This window comes from Furipterus horrens, unplaced genomic scaffold, assembly GCF_987537825.1.
Source record: "Furipterus horrens unplaced genomic scaffold, mFurHor1.1.pri manual_scaffold_6, whole genome shotgun sequence".
In the NCBI taxonomy this organism is placed as follows: domain Eukaryota; kingdom Metazoa; phylum Chordata; class Mammalia; order Chiroptera; family Furipteridae; genus Furipterus; species Furipterus horrens.
Window position 1 is genome coordinate 141,376,277 of NW_028327176.1, and position 22,889 is coordinate 141,399,165.

Sequence of the window (22,889 nt, forward strand, 5' to 3'; positions counted from 1 at the left end):
ATGGTGGTAGATTGTAACATACATTGAGAATAACCCTCACCAAGGTTAAGAGAAAAACAATCTGTTTGTATTGTAAGAAAAATTACTATGGCATTACTAAATGAATATGCACTTGTGCAAGCTTTTCCATGTTTAACAGGTGACATTTAATAGTAAGAAAACTAAATGCTTAAATAGAAAGGAACAGAAACACCTGGGCAGGTCCGCAAGTGCGGTCGCCTGTTTAGCATGCAATTGCATTTTCAACATAATTAGTTTAAATGTGCTTCTAAATTTGGGTGATGTATTGCATATGTAATTAAGATTTAATTAAAAATGCTCTATAATAAATTGTTTTCCATTTCTGGCAAATCACATTAGAGGTGGATTTTGATTTGAAAATAGTTTTTTAAATGTGTTAATCATCTGTGCTGAAAATATGAGAAGGAAAAAAAGGAGCTCTGTTGAAAGTTACTTAGGATTTTTAAAATATGAGGTAAAAGGCACATAGTTTCCCTTCATATTATCTTGAAGTTTAGCTCAAGAGGATGGTGAAACTCATTCACTTTTATAAGCTAAAGCATTCTGAACGGATGATGCACAAAATGTATTTCCTCTTTATTTCTGTAAAGTACATGGTATATGATTTCAAACTTTATTATGGAAACTACTACAAAATAAGTACAGCTTGTAGTTGAAATAACCTTAACAAGCTTGGTACTAACCTGCTAAATCCTGCAATGGAGATGAAGCCCCTATTGCCAGTCCAAGATAAATTAAGCCACTGGACGAGAGTGCAGCGCGTCTGCAGAAACTCCAATGAGGTGTCGTTTAGTTTTGCCCAGTAAGGTTGCAGATTGAGATGGATGTACTGAAGAGGATCATAGCAATGCTGGTTCAGCAGTCTGCAAGTCTGTGCTAATCTACACAGGTCTGGTAGTGTAAGATGATTCAGAATCAGCTGAATGAGCTACATAAAACAGAGAAACCAAGATCATCAAGACTGAAAAACAGTATCATATATTTTATAATATTATTTTTACATACTGAGAAAAAAAACAATATTCAACCAAATTACCCAAAGCAAAAGAAACCATACCTACTTAAAACTCTATTACATTTCAAAATTTTTCAAAGTATACTCAGCTCACGCTGATGAATTTTTTTATAGTGCAGATATATTTTAATAATCTGTTGAATAATACAGTTTTTCGCAGATTCAATATTTACTACCCATCAAACACTAGTGACAGAGAGAAACAGGTTTCCACTTTCAAAGTTTTCAGAGTCCAGTGGGGACTAGTAAGTACAATGACATGTTTTAATAGTTTTGATGAGAGAAGCACAGACTGCTACTAGAACCTAACACAAGACATGAGCCTAACAGCAGGGTGAAAGAGGACTTGTATCAGGAACTCTCAGCTTTAAAGGGTGGGAGGCAAACTAGGTGAAAGGAAAGACAGGTTACAGACAACCTCAAAGAGCAGCTGGAATTTACTCTGAAAGCAATGAGGAACCTTGACAGGATTTAAACTGCAGAGTGACATGGTCTGATTTGTGTTTTAGAAAGATTACTATTGCAGGGGGTCCTCCTGGAGACAGGGAAGCAGGAAGGGAAAGCAGCCAGGGAGCTACTGCAGAATTCTATAAAAGAGAAAATAGGAGCCAGCTTCAGGAAGCTGGAAGCAATTGGAGTGGCAGACTGATACAAAAGAAAACAAAACAACCCCGCCACACACAAAAAAGAGAGTGAGAAATCAAAAAGATTTCTATCTCTAATTAAAATAGTTTCCTTGAGCTAGTGCAAAATTTCTTTCTTTCTTAAGGGTGAATAGTTTGGGACTTCTAAACTAATATTCAAAGAACCACTGCTAAATAACCTATTCTGAACCAAGCAACATAAAGAAAAAAAAGATCAAATATTTGCTAAATTGTAAAAATCATTAAATGAGAGAGAAGGTTGGGTTTTGGGTTTTTTTTTTTGTGTGTGTGTGTGTGTGTTTTTAACTTAATGCAGCATATTTATCCAGCTACATTTTCTCTTTTGAAAATACTCCCTTTAACATAAATGTTCTTCTTCAATTTCTTTGACTATGTAGGCCCAATATTAACTTCAGATCAGAATTTCCCTGTTTTAGGCCAAAATATTACAAAATAAAGAGTGATAATATGATATTTAAAATAAATTTAAAGACTATTACAAATGGGTTTGTCATATATGGCCTTTATTATGTTTAATATGAAACTATACTATAAGGCCACAGTAATCAAACAGCATGGTACTGGCATAAAAACTGACACATAGATCAATGGAACAGAATAGAGAGCCCAGAAATAAACCCACACCTTTATAGTCAGTTAATATTCAACAGAGAAAGCAAGCACATAAATGGGCTAAAGACAGTTTATTCAATAAATGATGTTGGGCAAATTGGACAGATATGTACAGAAAAATGAAACTAGACCACCTTCTTACACCACTAACAAGAATAAACTCAAAATGGATCAAAGACTTAAATGTTTAACCAGAAACCATAAAAATTGTAGAAGAAAACATAGGCAGCAAAATCTCAGACATTGCTCGTAGCAATACAGTAGTCCCTCTCTATATCGCGGTTCACTTATCGCGGGATTTTTAAAAACATTGTATTTAATTATTTATCGCGGATTTTTCACTATATTGCAGGATTTTGTGGTACTGTATATGTATGTTGTTAAAGTTACATAGGTTTAAGAGTGTAGATAAATGTAAGGTTCCTACTTCGCGGGGAGGGGGTCTAGAACACACCTGCAATAAGTGAGGGAATACTGTATTTTACTGGATATCTCTCCCCAGGCAAAGGAAACAAAAAATAAAATAAACAAATGGGAGTACAGTATTCCTTCACTTATCAGGGGTATTACGTTCTAGACACCCCTGTGATAGGTGAAAATCCACTAAGTAGGAACCTTACATTCATTTTAGTATTTATATATATTTTTTAAGGCTTTATAATATAGGGGACAGTTCCCAGTCCCTTATTAACCTTTCCCACTCCCTTATTAACCTTTTCCACACTTTTATAAACACTACTTATGTTCTTAAACATATTCTACACTCTTAAACCTACGTAACTTTAACAACATACGTATACAGTACCGCAAAATACCACGATATAGCAAAAAATCCACGATAATTAAATATATTTTTAAAAATTCCGCAATACAGTGAGGCCACGATAAGTGAACCGCAATATAGAGAGGGACTACTGTACATCGAATTAAAAGTTTTTGCACAGCAAAGGAAAGCATCGATAAAATTAAAAGACAACCCATAGAATGGGAGAACATATTCACTGATACATCTGATAAGGGGTTAATATTCAAAATTTATAAAGACTTATAAAACTCAACACCAAAAACACAAACGACCCAATTAAAAACTGGGAAAAGGACCTGAACAGACACTTCTCCAAAGAGGACATACATATGGCCAATAAAAATATGAAAAGATGCTCAATGTCACTAATAATCAAAGAAATGCAAATTAAAACCACTATGAAATATCATCTCACACCTGTCAGAATGGCTGTCATCAATAAATCAACAAACTAGTGCTGGTGAGGATTTGGAGAAAGGGGGACCCTTCTGCACTGTTGGCAGGAATACAGACTGGTGCAGCCACTGTGGAAAACAGTATTGAGATACCTCAAAACATTAAAAATGAATCTCCCGTTCGACCCAGCCATCCCACTCCTGGGTATATAACTGTAGGAACCCAAAACACTACTTTGAAAGAACATAAGAACCCTGATGTTCACTGCAGTGTTATTTATAATCACCAAGATATGGAAGCAGCTCAAGTGTCCATCAGTAGGTGAGTGGATAAAACAACTATGGAACATTTACACATTGGAATTCTACTCGACCATAAAAAAGAAGAAAGTTTTACGCTTTGCGACAGTATGGATGAACCTGGAGAACATTATGCTAAGTGAAATAAGCCAGTCAGAGAAAGACAAGTGCCATATGATTTCACTCATATGTGGAATCTAATGAACAAACTGAACTAACAAGCAAAATGGGGACAGACTCATAGATGGAGAGTAGATGACAGCTAGTGGGGGAGGTTAGGGAGTGGCTCCTTCCCTTCAGCATATGAACATGCTTAAATCTCTCCTAACCTGCATCTCAATCGGGGACTTCCCTCGTCTGCTGCATCCTCCACCACACCACTCACTTGTCTTTCTCCCTTTAAAAGGTTAAGTTAGAAGAGATAGACATACCTATAATAACTTCATACACTCCATGACCTTTCTTAAAGATTTTATTCATTTATTTTTAGAGGGGAAGGGATGTCTCTCACATGCCCCCAACCAGGGACCTGGCCTGCAACCCAGGTATGTGCCCTGACTGCAAATCAAACCAGCAACCCTTTGCTTCACAGGCTGTTGCTCAATCCACTAAGTCCTATGCCCTTTTCTGAGTGAGACACAAAGGGGTGGAGTGTTAGTCAGCATGCCAGTATTGTTCATTATTGATAGACAGTCTTACCGATGTTACAGCCCATCATTAGAGTATATTATCAGAATTATTTTTCTGCTTATACTCAGAGATTAAGCACTTTTTATCTCTGCTTCTTCCCCACTCCTTGATACCTTAACCAAATATGATAAGGCTTTCTCATCTCTCATTTTATGGTCACAGTTCCATTGAACTGATAATGGTAAAGGATTATTAAAGACCTCTCAAAAACCAAAACCAGTGGGCACTTGTAATTTACTCTCTGCAGCAATGCAGCCAACTACATCCTTTTTATGCTTCTGTACTTAAGCTTCCTACCACTTTACTTTTAAGACTATCTCATATTTGTCCTAAGTGGCTTTTATGACTTGTTTTCTTCTATGCGATTCTTAGATGTCAATATTCCCAGAATTCTATTCTTAGCCCTTTATTCACACTTTACAATTTCATTGGTCATTTTCATCTACCATGGTGCCCCCCCTTCTCTCGAGTAGACACTCTCAAATGTAAAATTAGACCTTCCTCCTGAGTTTCAAACTCAGATAGCAACTGCCTACTGTCCTCAGTCAGACAAGTTAGCTTTAATGACTCACAGGTACCTCAAAGTCAGTGTGCCCTTCCCAGCTTCACCCACTGTTTCAGAATGGCATGTCCAGCCACTGAGTCATTTCAACCAGAAACTTGAAGTCCCTCTGATGTTCTGTTTCACCTCCACATTAACTAGTTACTTTTGATTTCTAACTTCTGCATCTCTGGAGTACTTCTCCCATTCATCTCCTTTACAAAACTTCCAATACCCAGGACTTCATCATTTCTTGCTCAAATTACTGCAGTAGCTTCTTAATTGGTGTAACTGCCTCCCACCCTGATCTCCTTTGGTCTATTCTTCATTTACCAACACAGTAACCTAAGACAGGAATCTCTTTTTGTTATTCTCCTTTTTAAAATAAATAAAATAAAACCTTCAATGTTTCCCTACATCTGAAAGACAAAGTTTACATGATGCCAAATACCTGGGCAATTATTCCAGCTGTGGGCCAAAGCATGTGCAAAAATGCCTGCACATTATGGATAATTCCTGGAATGCTAGCTATTATTCCACACTTTCTCTCTCGCCCTAAAAAAGCCTAGGAAGAGTACAAAAGAACACAAGAAAGAGTGGGTAAAATTATTACAGGTATAATCCAGGATCTGCTCTAATTTTTTTTACCTAATGTGAATTATTTATAATATCTGAAGTATGTATGACTCTCCCAGCTGACTTTGCTGCGTGCTGCAGAAACACAACACCCTGAGGACCACTGCCTGAAGGGATAAAATGCAAACCTCTTGGTAAAACCCACAGAGCCCTCTATGATACAGCAAAGTAGGCTGTGCACTGCCATGGCTAAGATGTCCCAATCACCGTCTTCTACGCAAATAAGAGTCCTGTGGAGTTCTGCATGGAGACAGCCCAGAACATGTATCCAATTTCATCTCTTGGAGCTTCTGCTATCAAATCCTGTCCCAGCCATACTGAAATGCTGCAATTCCCAAACAGGTCACACAGCTTCACTCCTTACCTTTGTACACTCTCTTCCCTCTCCCTGAACTTCCTCTCAGTTACTCATTTAATTGCTATGTGTCAAGCATTTTGTGAGGTCTGGATAAAATTCAGTAAACTGTTTAAAATAGATTTGCTGAATTTAAATTTCTATTTTTCAGTTTTAGGAAATGGGTAAGATTCAAGGAAGTGATTTAGTTTCCTCCAGATGAACTGCTCTCTCCTAGGGGTCCTGGGGAACACTGTCACTATCCCATGCTTCTTTCTTTCCCCAGCTCAACTCTTCCTTCATATTTCCTCCCTCCTTCCTTCTCCCTCTAAGGGCCAGAGGGTCTTCTCTGATCTGAGAAGCTTCCTTTCCATAACATAAAACTTGACCTAGAAAACCTGGGATGGATCCTGGTCCCATGGTTTATTGACTGAATTATCCTGGATCCTTTAATTCATCTTTATGTGGCAACTTCAGCTACTTCACAGGATGTACCATACCATTTTAACTGTAAAATGTTGTACTGGCATTATAGTTACTGGTAGGCATTTGAGAGGCTATCTTATTGTTCCATGCAAGTTAAGCTACTTGTGTTATTATAGTGAAAACTCAAATATGTACCCACAAATTTGGAAGGAATATAGTCTGAAATGATTAAAATTTGAGGTTGTAAATTTTTCTTTAAAATTTCTGATTATATTATTTTTAACCACACACAGCAGTTCTCAGTAGGGGACAGAAATGCCAGGCCCCACCCCCACCCCTAGAAGGTACGCAGCTGGCATTTGATGCCTGGGAGCCAAGGATGCTAAATATACTGCAGCAACACCCCTATAAAAACACACTGAAAACAAGACTTTAGGTAAAGACGCTCTGTGCTTGCCTAGACCAAAAATTAGAGCTAGTTAGAAGAATAGAGTTGGTATAGCAAAATAAATGACACTTGGAGAAACTGTGGACTATTAAATAGAATAAGCATTCCTCTTGCAATCTTATTAATCTTATTTTTAATAGCAAAGCATCTTTAACTTAACTAGCATAAAGTTAAGCACATATTGCCCATATTTACATTGTATAATTATGAACTAGACTATAATTTATTATTGGTTTATACATTTCAGTTATTGTTAATCAGTGATACAAAAACACATTGTTTGTCAAAAATTATTAAAGTCAATCCAAAACCAAGGCATTGATATTACTCAACATAACTTTGTCTAGTTTTTCCAAAATCAAAATACATAATACATCAGGTTAGGTACTCCTTACCAATGCTTCTATTTCTTTGATATCTAGCAAAACAAATATTAATACCTAAACTTTAAAAAAATTAGTGTTGTATCCAATATTGCTACTGAATATATTTGGCTTACCTCACAAGGTAGTTTGTCAAAATATCCATTATTTGGCCCTGCCCTAAGGGCAGTGCTAAGCTTTTTGTTAAGATTGTCCATTCCACAACCATCCTTTTCTTCATAGTCATCTTCTTCTAGATCATTCATGTCAACAAGTGAAGTCTTGAGAGAAAGCACTGGCTTGTCCTTCGTACCATGCAACACAACTGCATCTAATTCAGTGTAATAATCCAGAAGAGAACTATTTACTTCCAGCCGTATAAGATTTGTGGGAAAATTTATCTGCTTAATACAAGGTTTAAACTGGCGAGCCTGGGAAGCATTCACCTTCGTAGGTCTCTCTGACCAAAGAATCTCCCATCTGCTAAAGAAAGAAACTTCCCTATAATACAGTTTAGAATGAGATTTACTGTTACCTTAAGGCTATGGTCCCATGCCCAATACGTTACAGTGCGAAACAAAGGCATTAAATAAGGTGAGGAGAACCAAACACAAGTACTGTTTCCAGGCCATGAAAAAAAACTTCAGAACTAAATGCCACAGACCTTATTACAATACTTAAATATTTTTACGACTTAAATTACTTTTACAACTCCCAAGAAAGTATTTTTGGCAGATTTCACATTAGAAACTGGAATAGGTAGTTAGAGGTATATGAAGGACAACACTCATTTATTTTAAAAACAGATAGAAAGAAAACCCAAACTAAGAATAAAGCACACAGGATAAAGCTCTCCTGTGTGCATTTCTTTAACCAACAGAAAACTAAACTTATCATCTTGCCTAACAAAGGTCTCCTTTTCCAGCTTTTCGTTACTAATGTCATACAAAATCAAAATTCATTACCTTTGATTTTTTAATCTACTCATTGTTTTCAAAATTTTCATGAAATTGTCTCTTATATATGCCCTTCTTCTAAATTTCCATTACTGTAATCTTTTATTCATTCTTGTAACCTCAATACCTAACAAATATCTAACACGTAACAGGTGAATAACATTTTCTCCTATTCCTCCAAAATGAACTCTTCCTTTGCAGCCATATTAAACATTACTTTCTAGAAAATAAACTTATTTCCACCTTTGTGTCTTTGCTCATGTCGTCTCCCCCAATTGAAATACCCAACCTACAGGTTATCCTATTTTTTCAAGGCCCAACTTCATATTCCAGATCTTCATGTCTTCTGATAAAACAATTTTCCAAATTTATTTAAAGATTTCTCATAACATAACATCATTAAATGTATATAAGATTTTCACATATGTCATAAGTAACCATTTCTCTAATACTGTTTCTTAATGTATCAGAGAAAATCAGAAAAACAGAACAAAATACTCCAATAAACACCATTCCTCTACTTCTAATTTACTTTAGGTAGCAGAACTTTTTTTTTAAATTTTTAAATTTTTTATTTTTTAACAAGGTTACTTTATTTATCTGTTTTTAGAGAGAGGGGAAAAGGAGAAAAAGAGGGAGAGAAACATCAATGTGCGGTTGCCTCTCACACGCCCCCAACTGGGGATCTGGCGTGCAACCTAGTCATGTGCCCTGACTGGGAATTGAACCAGCGACACTTGGTTCACAGGCCAATCGATGCTCAATCCACTGAGCCACAGCAGCCAGGGTAGCAGAATTTTTTAACAAAGATTTTATGGTCAAAGACTAAGAATATTTTTAAGTCTTTCAGTATATACAACAAACTACTTTGCCAATAGTATATAAAAATGATCACTGAAATAATTATTTTTAAAAAAATCTCTAATTTCATAGTGAGCCATTTCTCTGTATGACCTAATTTATAATTAACTGATTACTAATAACACTTCAAATAATCATATGAGTATTTTCCCCTTCAATATATTACCAGTTCAGTTACTTAGATCTATTGAGATATAAGTAAAAACTGATTCATGGCAAGCGTTTAGGAAACTGAAACAGACAAAAGAACGTAAAATTCAGGGGAGAAATCTGAGCCCAAACTACAGAAGACATCAACATACAGGCATCCTGATGGTCTCTAGGCTAAGATGGGAGCATGAAGGGCATAGAGCACCAATCTTGGGAGAATGGAAGAGGGAAGTATGGTAATTTCCATCTTTATGAATAAACGCCTAAGGCAGAAGCCCAATGGGGATTTTAGTAAACATATCACTAATCACAACAGTAGGAACTTTTGCAGTTTCTAGAACTTGTAATCACCCCCACCCCCCCATTTACTAGCTTCATTGATTCTGTACTGAAAATTAGGAATAAAACTTAAGAGCCTATAAGTATTTGTATTTGGAGACAACATGAAAGTAGGAATAGAGATTGGTCCCACTCTAAAACCAATCCTGGGAGGCAGGGGACAAATTCTAAGGAACAGAGCAGGTTGTGGCAGGTTTAAAGAGGAAAGGAAAGCAGACTGGGCATCTTCCTCTTCCTGTGACAAGTAGAAAAGAAAACTTGGAATGCCAGTCCAATGGCAGTGTTGATGTGATTAAACTGATTTAAGTCATGGCCTTTGTTGTCTGTACATTTATGTACTATTTAAGTTCACACAATGTATTTATCTATTGGACAAATCTGCCATACTCTAATGTTCTATGTAAGTATTTTAATTCTACAGTATCGTACATGTAAAATTCAGCTTGAAATTCCTTTCAGGCTCTCCTTCGGTCTACATTTGGAGCACTTAATTCTGGGATGATAACCAACAGGACTCCCTCCACCAGCACACTTATTTCTCCTTGTGTTGGTTGCACTAAATGCCTACTATGTGTCTAGTGGTTGGAAACAAAGGCAGAAGCCACTCTGTGCAACTGCTAACCTGCTGTTGCCCCACTGAGAAAATCTAGGGCTCACTGAAAGCAACAGGAAGGTGAGAGAGGGAGAGAGATGTTATCAATGGAAACCCAAGAAAGCAAGTTTTCTAAACCATTCAGGCTGGAAGCCAGGCACATAAATGCAAAAAGCTTCCCTATAACCAAAATTTCTCCTGGTCAGTAAGCATATCTAGTAGGCAGCACGAAGAAAGTTCTCTTACCGACACTATTCTATTTCATCACGTGAAAGTGAAGGGAGAGAACAGGAAAGCAACAAGAATAAAGGAAAAGTATTCTGATGGGTGTACCTACTCACTTCCCTACCTCCCAGCCCATCTCTAATTGGAACTAGCAAACTGGAATCTGCTTTAACAAAAATCAACCAGCAAAGGGTCTGGTCAATTGTGACTTAAATGGCTAAATCATGCTTGCTGGCCCACAAAGTCAAGGGGACCAGACTGTGACCAATTTGTAAAATTGTTGCTTAATCAGGCAACTCATTTTGGCAACAAATTCTCTCCACAACAGCCACTTTCTTTTCTCCTTACTTTCTTAACTTCAATATTATGTGGTTAAAATGCTTTCGACACTCAAAAATAAATAAATAAATAAACAGAAGAGATCCATACCACTAAATTTTAGCCCCAAGTAACTTTACTCCCATTTCTTTAATATGACCTCAATTTGTCATTTTCCTCCTCCTCTGTATCTCTCTTCCAATGTGTAACTCTATGCTAGCCTATTTTCTGGCTCTTACTCAACTACCCATTCAGATCTTATCCTTAGGACCAGGACACCCTATACGACCTTTTTAAAATTTTCCCTTGATAGAGCACTAGGCAAGAAATCAGAAGGCTTTGAGATCTTATAGAACTATCTATCACTTTTCTACTTCCCTCCTTGAACAAAGAAATGGTGAAAGGTCCCTTTAAATTCTGAATGTTCTGGATGACAAGTCCATTTTCTGCAAATAAATTCCTGAGCTACCCCAATACACAACTCTCATTTGCTAACTCCTAAGGTGGGCATAAAACCGTGTGCTCAAACTTCCGGCCAAGATGGAGGCCTAAACTGACATGCTCCATCTCCCTCCACAACTAAGAAGGACTACAACTACCACAAAACCAGAAATAACCAGAAGTTCCAGAAAATAAAGCTACATGGAAGTCCAACGTATGACGTTATAAATAAGTGGTGCTTATCTGGACAGGTAGGAGGGGCGAAGCTGGGGCGGAGAGGTCAAGCTGTGCTGGCGGTGACAGCAGCAGGACAGCAGTTAGCACAGACACCTGCATTTAAGGGGAGGTGAGAAGCACATGGGAAGCACCCCCAGCTGCAGACCAGACGCGTCAGTATGCGATTCCAACGCTGGGAAAGGCAGACCCCCATTGTCTCAGACTTTGAAGGCCAGAGGGCATGAGGATGGAGGAGGAGGCTCCCGGTCTCTCAGTGAAGAGTGAATGGCAGGAATCTATCTTGGACCCCCGCCCCCACACAAAGCGTCTCAGTGTGGTGAGAAGGGTCACCCAGTAGTGATGAGTGCGTAGGGTTATGCCCCCTATAGTGTAGGAGGTGTGACAGCCCCGCCCAGGAAGCAAAGGTAAACACAAAACTGTCAGCATGGCACAGATCATGATAGAGATCCTGGTGACCCAGTTGACCAGCCAGAAAATATCAAATCTAATGGCTCAGGAGATAGGAAAACTCTCTGAGGCACACAGTTCAGAGCTTTGGTTATACGAATGCTTACAGATCTAACAACAGATCTTAAACACGACGGGGAAGGAATGAAGGCTAGTCCGACTGAAATGAACAAAAACACATATGAAACTAGTGGTGAGGGAAAGAAAACCAGGGATCAAATCAACAAATTGGAACATAGGGAAGGAACAGTCAACCAGTGCAGAAAGAGGAAAGGAAAAGTGAGAAAAATTAGGAGAGGCTCAGAAACCTATGGAACAGCTATAAGCGGGCCAACATTTGAATCATAGGGTTGCCAGAAGGTGAAGAAGAAGATCTAGAAATTGAAAAATTATGTGAAAAAATAATGAAGCAGAACTTCCCTAACTTGGGGAAGGAAACAGACTTACAGGTCCAGGAAGCACTGAGAGTTCCAAAAAAACTGGACCCAGGGAGAACCACACCAAGACACATTATCATCAAAATGTCAAAAATTAAGGATAAAGAGGGAATCTTAAAAGCAGTAAGAGAGAAGAGAATTACATACAAAGGGGTCCCAATAAGACTCTCAGCTGATTTCTCAAAGGAAACTCTGCAGGCAAGAAGGGACTGGCAAGAAATATTCAAAGGAATGAAAAGCAAAAACCTACAACCATGATTACTCTATCCAGCGAAGCTGTCATTCAGAATAGAAGGGCAGAGAAAGTGCTTCCAGGACAAAGTAAAACTGAACGAGTTCATCAGATCCGAACCACTGTTATATGAAATGTTAAAGGGACTTGTTTAGGAGAAAAGGGATCAAAACTATGAACATTAAAGTGAAATTGTATCACAACAACCAACAACAGAAGCTAGGGAATCAAAACCAAGGCAAACTAAGTAGGCAACGAGAGTGGAAAAAGAATTATAGGTATGGGGAACATTATAGGGGGTGGTCAGCGGGGAGGGGTAAGGGGGTAAGGGAGGGAGATAGTACAGGAATTAAGAAGCATAGTAGGAGGGAGAGGAGTAGACAGGAAGATGTTGAGAAGAACTATATGCACAACCAATGGGCATGGACTAAGGGGGGGGACAACTGGAGGGAGGGGGCGTCACTGGGTGGAGGGGAACAAAGGGAAGAAAAATTGGGACAACTGTAACAGTATAATCAATAAAGCATATTAATAAACAACAACAACAAAAAAGAAAAGTGTGCTCAATTAATAATGGGCAGTATAGTCCAGTACTTCCCAAACAACAGTGTGTGATGAAGGTTTCTATGGCTACATGTAAAAAATAAGAAAATAAAAAAATATACATATGCACATATACACATGTGAAATTGCCAATCATTCTTAATTTGAGATTTGGATCATGCTAATTTCTCAGTATAAACTGAGGTTTTAATATGAGATGACAGTGATAATAAACGATGTTGGTATTTCATTTGTTTGCCTTTTTAATGTATTTATTGAGCAAAGTAAATAATTTGACAACCCTGTATCAGTTCCCTAATTTTTATTATCATTACTATTATGTTCACTAATTTATTGTAGCTGACTTTTCCTACCATTTAGAGCTACTGGATGGTTCTTTGGGCCCATCTTTCAGATCTGCTTGCTTCACTAAGGGCTTCCACCTGCAGCCTTATTCAGATAGCTACCTCTTCATCCAGAGTGTGGCATGTGCCTGAAAGATTCCCATTCCCATAGCCCATAGCCAAGACAGACAGATGCAGAAGTGTAAGAGGCCATCTCTCTAGCAACTTTGCCTCCAGGCAGACCGGGACTGCACACATAAAATTGCATCCTTGCCTGACTTCTTCCCTTCCCTAAAGCACTTCTCCCAGTCTCATACAGGTCTATCCAAGAGCATTTCTGTAACAAATCATTTGCATAGGAACAGCCTTCTCAAGGTCTGCTTATGGAAAACTGGATCCAAGAGTTCTATGAAATCTCAAAGTCTGGAAACCACTACTCTAGATCTTAACAATAGTACTCCCATGCTAATAGCCCTTAAACAGTTTGTTTTCTACACTCTTGGACTCCCACCTCTTCAAAGACCAAGATCTCAGCTCATGATTTCATCTTGCATGTGCTGTTCTCTACCTTTCCTACCCAAGCTAAAGCCTCCCTCAACCCTCAGGTCTCACAGTCACTTCCTCAGGGAAAACTTCTCTGAGCCCATAAATTAGCTTCTTCCCTCCACCAACACACGTTCCCTATAATCTCACGGTCCTCTTCCAGGCTGGCCTATAAACTCAAAGGACACCAGCCATGTTTGTCTGATTCTGTTTTGTTCCCAGCATGAACTGGCAGAACAATCAATGTTTCTGACTGTCCAAAGAAACTCACCAAAATGTTAACAGTTACTGAGTCTGGACAGAAAGAAGAATTGTGAAGGTTTTTTCCTGTATATTTTCTTTTTTGGTATTTCCTAACAAGCTTTTTAAAACAAGGAAACATCTATTGATTTCATAATCAGTAAAATTTAAAAAGGTCCTTTTTTATTCTGCAATAATAAATGATGGTTAGATTCTTTCTCTCCTGAAATACAATGGTATTTTCTGTAGACTAAAGTTAAAAATCAGAGATCATTATAAATAAAGTTGTCATTTTAGTCACAATCATGCAGTAGAGCTCTTAGCTAGGAGCCTAAGAGCATAACCTATGCTCAAAATCAGTTATCCACACACTAAGTTTTCAATTAGAGGAAAGACGTTACATGTTTCATAGATTTCATCCTCAAATTTGTTCAGTAGTTAAAGAAGTAGATAACTTTGTAGGAAAGAAGAATGACAGAGTCCAATAAATCAATTTTCATATAAGAAAGGGAAGATATTGCCCAAAGTACTTTCTTTCTCTCAGAAAAAAAAAATCTGTACATTAAAAGATGCTGGTTTTCCATGTTTAAATTAATTTGATTCATTAATAATACTGTTCAAAATGAATTATCAAGGTAGTTCTGAAAAGAACAAATAAAGAGTATACCAGCCATCTCCAGCTTGAGTTAAGCTCTGTATTTGTTTCCTGGTAGGCTGGGAGGTGTTCCTTAAGAGTTGAGGAAACTGGAATTTCAACGAAGCAGTATGTCAGGTGGCAGCTGACCCCTTCCCCACTACTCCTCCACTGGCAGTTGGGGTCCTACAATTTAACAGGTGTGAACAAACTGCTCTGAGGATAGAATAAACTCATAAGGGAAGGGGTTTTTGTCTGTTTTGTTCATTGTTCACCATTATATCCCCAATACCCAGAACAATGCTAAGCACATGGTACACACACAAATATTTAATGAATAAATTAATAGTGATATAAAGATTAAAACAAGTAATAGAAGATGGGCAAATAATATGATCGGATAGCTGAAAGAGAAGGAAATATCAATGGCTCTTAAACATGTAGATACTCAACCTCAGAGATAATAATTTTAACTTAAAATTAGCATGAGAACATTTTTTAGTTACCAAATTGACAAAAAATATTAAAATGTATTAAAACATTCTATAGGTGGAGCTTTGGCAAAACATGTGTGTACCTGCATTGCTATTAGAAATATAAATAGGTAGAGGCTCTTTGGAGGGAGAGTTGACACTATTTTGAAATTACAAATGCATAGACCCTTGGCCCAGCAATCTTGAGAATTTATTACACATGTGAAGTGACTCAAGACAAGATTTCTGTTTTAATCTTTGTAACAACAAAAGTATGGAAACAACTAAGTACTCATCAGTAGGGGAATGGGTAGTAAGTTAGGGTCCATATACACTGCATTATTTGCACATGTAGAAAAGAATGAGTAAGCACTCTTTGCACTTAAAAGATCCAATATATACTACTAAATGAAACAAATAAGGTGTGAATAGTGTGCTTATATTTGTGTATAAAGAAAATAATATATTTGTATTTGCTTGTATTTGTATAAATAAACTCCAGAAAAATACAAAGGAAGCAGATTAAAGTGGTTTTTTTTTGTTTTGTTTTTGTTTTTGTTTTTTAGGGGGAGAGAGGTGGGTCCTAGGCACATGGAGAACAGGGTTCATGCAAGACTGTATAACACACGTTTTAGATTATTGAAATGTGAATATACTAGTCAAATAACTATATTTTTAAAAATATGCAGACTGAACTACAAAAACAAGAGAAATTGAGAGAGTGTGAGAGAGCAGGAGGACCTGCTATGCAAATTAATGATGTAAATAAATAGACTTTTAGGGAAAATGCATGAATACTTGGAGTACATTTATTTTTAAATGAATGTTTGTTATAAAAACATTCACCTAACGTTAAAGCTAATCTCCTAAGGACCTCCTAAAAGTATTTAAATGCAATAACATGATGCCTGTTTGAAAATGTCAGAAACCATATTTCCTCCTAACTTCTCAGATTTCCCCATGTCCCAATTAGTTCAAATCATTCTTTTTGATTACAGAAAATTCTGGGACACACAAATTTCACAACCTATGAATATTATGGTGTGAGGTGCTACAGATAAGAAGAATGTGTTAAATCTTCATATGTGTGACCTTTATTTCCCCTATCAGAGAAACTAAGAAAAATTTTAAAAGTCAAGTTGGTTTAAATTAAGAGAATGCTTCTAATATTAAAAACAAAACAAAACACAACAATAACAAAAAAAAAAACAAACTTGTAATATTAAAATAAGCAAAACCTTTCAGGCATATAACATGATCATTAAAAAATGAGTCTTACCTTACTTCAGCTAGTGGACTTGGGGAATAGGGATTTGCAGAACAAGCTAAAATTCTAATGACCGCTCCAGGATGATAGGTTTCCAGAACATGAACAGCTGTAGGATACACCTGTTGTTCAAAAGTAAGTTCCACATAGTCTTGGCTCTGAAAATTAGGCGGTGTCCTCTTGAATGGCAAAGAAGCACTAGGACACTGATCCCACCATGTTCCATAAGTTCGAAACACAGCTGTCTGTGTGAAGTCACCAGAACTCGGGAATACATTAGGTACGCCTGCCAAATTCCACATGGTATAGGACATACTATTCTCACTTCCATAATGGGAACTAAAATCCACTACTTCTTTGGCATACTGGACCACCTCTGCATTCAGAGGGGAAGTCCGGCTGTTTGATTCTATAGTTCTATGGCTGTTCATCATTTCTCCTCTTGTGGCTGTCCTGGCTCGGCGCCGAAGGCATAGATAATAAAACATGGTCAGAACTGTTAACATAGGGAAGACTGGTGACATCTAGATGTGAATTATGAAGCTTCAAAAGGTCAGGTGTCCTCTGTAAGATGCATGAACTCTTTGAAGGATGTTCTAAAAAACTGAATGACTTGATAAAGTAAAATAATTTAAATAAGCAGAAAAACGCATGAAAATAAGATAATAAACAGGCTTTTTGCCCAATGTAATTTTCCAGAATGAAACAAAAACAAGATTTACTATAAATGTGAATCTTTGGTATAATTTCCATAATATATTTTTAAGAAATCTAAATATTGAAAATGTATACAATTTTATGCTATATCAGAGGCAAAACTAGTATTATAAAGCAATGGAATATGTATGACCCCCCAAAAAACTATTTTACACAAAATTATAACTACCCTTCAAGAAATAGTTAAGTCCTTGAACTTTTAAAATTAAAATTATTTAAAATATATGGTGAGCAACTAAAATACTGCTGTAAATCCAAGACTGTTAGGCATTTTATAATTTCACTTTTTAACCAATGATTCCCTATTGTTAATTATTCATTATGTCCAAACATGCTAAGTACACATTATGGGATTTCACATTATGGGAATAGTTTTATGGAGCTGACAGTTAATTCAGACGAACTAAATTAACTACCTTACACATCACAGATCACCAGAGACAGTTTAATTTATAACTCTTAGCATTACTTGTTAGGGCAGTCCATGGCTGGCTGGCATCTGGTGGGTTGCCAGCTACTTTTAGAAATCACTCACTCCCAGACAGAAAGGTCACAGGATATGCAAAAATTGGCACTCATCGATGTGGCCTGAAAATTGCATGCTGATTTCAGGTACATATGTGACGTTCTTTTACCTGTAAGATAAGAATTTTAGAAAATATTTTAATTCTCAACTTAGGAAGTCAACCATCCCAGAAGATTTAGCATAGACAGACACAGAACTTTCAAACTGAACTGGCCACACTTCTCTGAACTTGTGGACTATTATGAATAACTAATACATTTTATTAATTTTATGAATGGATGTATAAAAATATAATATTGAACCCTTTCTAGATAGAGGTTGTAAACCCAGAGCTTATGAGTCAAACTACACCAACAGATATTTTATTGGCACCAAACAGCGTTTTTAAAATTTGGACTAGTTTGCAACTTTTAACAATCAAGAGGACACCAGTTAGAAGAGGCCCGAGCTCTCTGGGTGGTTGTCATTCTTCCTGGCCAGCGTCACCAGTTTACAACCCAGGTCTGACCGTTGTCCACACAGAGTAGGTAACCTCTTGTCTACACAAACAAGGAAATTAAACATACTTATTTTTGTACCTGTAAAGTCTCAAGCTTAACTTCTAAGTAAAAGAGGAATATATCAACATTTCTTTACTAGAGCAATGTTCTAGCCATTCAAAATGTTAGCACTAAGATTATAAAAATTATAATTTATAAAACATAAGTAGTCTTTCTTATTCTCTGGTACCTGCTGGTACTGCCTTTGTATCAGACATATACCCTAACTCCACAAGGCTCTAATTAGGACTAAGTTTCTTTAAAAGTGAATGTAGCCAAAGATCTTCATTTCTCAAAGTACTCAGCACACAGTAAACACAAAATATTTGACATGTTGAAGAAAAAGGTGATACGCAAAGAAAAAAATGTATGTAAGTCTAAAATAATTTAAAATTACCTAACAGCATCCTTTCTGTCTCTGAATAAATCCCAGCTAGACCCAAACACACTGAAATGCTTGACAAGATGTAACAAGTAAAACAGTAAATTAACAGATGAACTTGAAACAAGTGGGCGGGGGGGATCCAGAGTTGAGAGAAACAAAGAGGGAGTCAAAGAGCAGAGAGCAGGAGCTAAAGCTAATGTGGCTCATGGAACCAGTTACAGGGCCTAATAGAATTTCTAATACCCAGGCAGAAATGCTATTGCAAGCCACAGATCACAGCGGGAAGTACCTTTATAAAGCCAAAACTCAGGAAAGATCACCATATCCATGAAACCAAGCATATGAAAACATCTCACTGGCCAGGAAGCCCAAGGAGACAGGACATCAACTCAGGCAATGGGGGAAAGTCACAGAGTAAAATCAGAACCCTTTTAGGCATATACCATACGACAGAGTGTGAGCTTAAATTCACACACCTTCATAGTTCAGAATCCATCTCCAAGTCAAAAAGTTTAAAAAGTAGTAGTCCTGAACCGTAAAATGTTAGGATCCATTAGGGGCAGATTGAAAACCTCTTTGCAGGGATGCTTCCACAACACAGGACAGAGATTAAACCCTTTCTAAAGATGCATCACAACAAAAACTTACAGACCACAAGAGAAAATGAACCACAGTGAGAGACAGTCAGTAGGCAGATTCACTAAATGCAAGAACTTGTAACCTAAGAACAAGAAATAATAGGAACCATCTGATCAAGACTTTTCCTTGAAAACAAAGCTTTTATAAAAATAACTAAGGAGTTTCCACAGCACATATTTCTACTGCTGATGTATCATGAATCAACGGGTCAGATTCATCTCAGGACATATTACACCAAGTGCTGAAGTGTAGGTCATATTATAAATGTGGGAAAAAGTAATTAGCTAGTATCACTTGCTTATGCAAACATTTCATCTACCACAAGTATAAATCTGTCAAGAAAAAAATATTTTTATAACTGCTCAAATCTCAAACCCCTCACACCAAAATTTCAAATGATATAGCTCTTTCTTTCACCATATATACAGGCCCCCAGGTAAATTAAGAAGGGTAATTTGTCAAAGAAGTTACTTAGTCTCTCTCTTTCTTAAAAGAATGAAAATTTAAACTATAAAATTGAAATTTCAGAAATAAACAACAGCATATAAGTATCCAATTCAATTGACTAATCAGCTAATTTGGAAGACTGGATGTTTTATTCCTGGAAATCTTCAAGAGGAGGACAGAATGGCATCTGCCAAGGTGGGTTAATTTGACTGTATAATCTTTGGATATCACTTCTCACTCTATAGTCTCTAAATTGCTTCAACCAAGTTCCTTTCACTCTCTTTATAAAACTGCATTTATAAGAAGTAAAAGTTTTATAAAGCCAAAAAAACCTGCAAAATTAGATATCATATTCATGTGGACGTTCACAGTCTTGGCCAAAACACTGAGACAAATTGTGAAAGCCAAATTCTATTTGACATACAAACTACAAACTTTATAACTGTTTCCCAGCTGGGTTTTACTACTGTAGATTATGGGATAATATCAAAAGCAACAAGAGTGTCATATAGGTAATATCATTTTTAGGTTGTGTTAAATAAAATTTTGCACTGAGGGATTATAAACTACAAATATATGTATTATATGTTCAAATATCTTCAGTGTACAAGAGAAATGTAAATGGATACTTTATTTTCTCCAACTATGAATAATCTTTAATTTTTTTGTGATAAAGCCAGAAATGACAAAAAATTTTAAAAAGCAAATATTCTTTTACAGCAACACTATTCTGAAAAGTCTAATAAAATTACAAGTCTCCTTCTGAAAATAAACAAGGCAAAGAAATTTAAAAAGAAAATGTGTAAACCCATTGTTATTAACATCCTTCAGTGATTCTCAAGTCCCTTCTAGTTAACTAGTGTTTGGAGGTGGGGGGTGGGGAAGAACAATGGAGAAGAAAGGACAGCACACTCTACTTTTCCTTGGGAAAGGAAGCTGAGAAAGGGCATAGAGGCACAGGCTCAGCAATGACCAATGCAGAAGCCAAACTGCCCATGTACTGTTTGAACTTCTGCCACGGTGTGGTGGTGATCTGCGATAACCAACCAATGAATATCCTAATGGACAATAAACCAATGCAAAAGATACAATAACTATTCTATAAGAATGGGATTCAAAAACAAAATTATTTTTCCCACCTGGTGCAAATAAATATTAGTCTGGTACACTACAGTTTTCCAAAAGGGTGATTATAAAAATATACCTTTGGGGAATTATGTTCCTTTCCAGTTCATTTAAAACACTCCTTTAAAGACTCTTGTAACATGTAAAAATATCATATTCATCAAAATATCATAATTAGGAATAGGGTGACCTTTATTAGTTGTTTAATCCAATCACTTATCTGCAATGATTATGAGGCGAAAAATTCTCACCAACACAATGAACTTTGGCATAATCAAGGAAGTAAAACAACAGGCATTTTAACTTGTATCATGAGACTTCCATACTCCTTGGGAAACAACTTGCTTTATAGGACATGATTTTATTATAATACAACTTTATTTTCAACTACATTTTTCATATTATCAAACGCTTAACAAAGTTAAAATAATACAATTACAGAGAAAGCAGTAATGATGGAAAAGAGAAATTAAGAGATACAGACAAAGGAGAACATATGTTTACTACTGAGATTTGAAGTGAGATAGGGAGTCGATGAGGCAGAGAGAAGCAGGATGGCAGGAACTGCAGAGAACATGGCTTGGTGATTCAGCAGAGGAAAAGGAAGGAAAGGACTTTTCATGAAATAAACAAAAGGAGGCAACGGGAATGAACTTGAGCCAGCGACACACAAGTTAAGTTCATAGTGTAATGAAGGAACCTGGAAAACAAGTTTAAAACTTAAAAGAGAATTCTCAACTTAAAGTGAAAAGGTACAGAAAAGGACAGGCAATGAGGCAGTGTCATATCTGAAGGCAGTCATAACACAATACTTACCTTCAAAATACCCCACAGAAACATGTCAATGAAGTGAGAGGGAAAAAAAAGAGCGTTTAGGCAGCACTGCAGACAATACCAAAAGGTAACAGAGTGCATAATGTGGCCAAACCTTATATGTTATTCCTGTATTCTGCTGAGACTGATCAAGAGACACTATTTTGAGGAAAGGATTCTGCTGGCTGAGTCCAGAAATCAAGACATGGGAGAGACTGAAGAGTGGAATTATAGCTGAATTTGGTGCAGAGCTGATGCTCATAAGGAACCCTCCTTCCCAGCCTGCCCACTCTGAGTTGCTATGGCACCACATGCAATTATATCTCCTACCTCTCAACTGCTTCTCAGTCTCCTTCTGGGTCTTCTTCCTCACTCTCAAATGTATAGAGGCACCATTAAAGGAAGGCTGTCTTTCTGATAAAATGATACACTGAAACATTCCACCAACCTTGGCACCAGTCCTCTCCCAGCACACCTGCTGTACACCCACCAGAACTGCACCTGTGCTTTCCTGCCGAGGCTGGGTACCTCCAGCATGCCTGTGCATCCCTCAGCATGGCATCCTCTCACCCATCCTTTCAGGTCAGGTTTAGACCTTACCCACCACCTACTTTTGCTTTGCTCTTACATGTTATGTGCCATTTCCTACATGTTGAGATAATTTTCTACTTTAACAGACAATGAATTCTCCAAGTTCAGAGAATGTGTCTTAATTATAACTACACCCTCAGGACCTAGTACATGCCAATATACGCTCAACAAACATTTGTTGTTTTTTGAAAACTGGCAGAGTAGATGGCCGAAGATAATTAAAATGAGCACAGAAATGAAACCAGTGACTCTTCAAGATAAGGCACATGTAGAACAAAAAAATGGAACAAGAAAAGTTCCATATCTTGATATAGAGGAAAAGAGGGGGAAATGGTTAGTAAAAAATGAAACAATAGGTGAGAATCAAATGTAGGACCTTCTTTGAAGCCATCCAATAAGGAATCATATACATATTGAAATTTTACTGTTCAAACAGGTTTAAAATGTAGTAACTTCTCTTAGTATAAAAGCAGCCCCTGAATATGTAAAAGACTTGACTTTGGCCACAAAGAAACTCTGAGTGAAATTAAAGAAAGATTCATAAAAGAGATGATTGGGGAGGTAAAAGAAAATTATTT

At 37.0% G+C, this 22,889-nt stretch overlaps 1 protein-coding gene across 1 annotated transcript in view; it reads right to left on the reverse strand.

The window, feature by feature from the left end:
* Nucleotides 1-22,889, reverse strand: part of FBXL4 (F-box and leucine rich repeat protein 4) — a 71,782-nt gene that overhangs the window by 40,095 nt on the left and 8,798 nt on the right. Inside the window, exons 2-5 of the mRNA XM_090279692.1 lie at nucleotides 17,716-17,881; nucleotides 16,542-17,125; nucleotides 7,388-7,730; nucleotides 705-949 (exon numbers count right to left, since the gene is read on the reverse strand). Of these exons, the coding sequence (XP_090135818.1) occupies nucleotides 705-949; nucleotides 7,388-7,730; nucleotides 16,542-17,053 (1,100 nt within the window). The 5' untranslated portion in view covers nucleotides 17,054-17,125; nucleotides 17,716-17,881. The remainder of the gene's footprint in view (nucleotides 1-704; nucleotides 950-7,387; nucleotides 7,731-16,541; nucleotides 17,126-17,715; nucleotides 17,882-22,889) is intronic.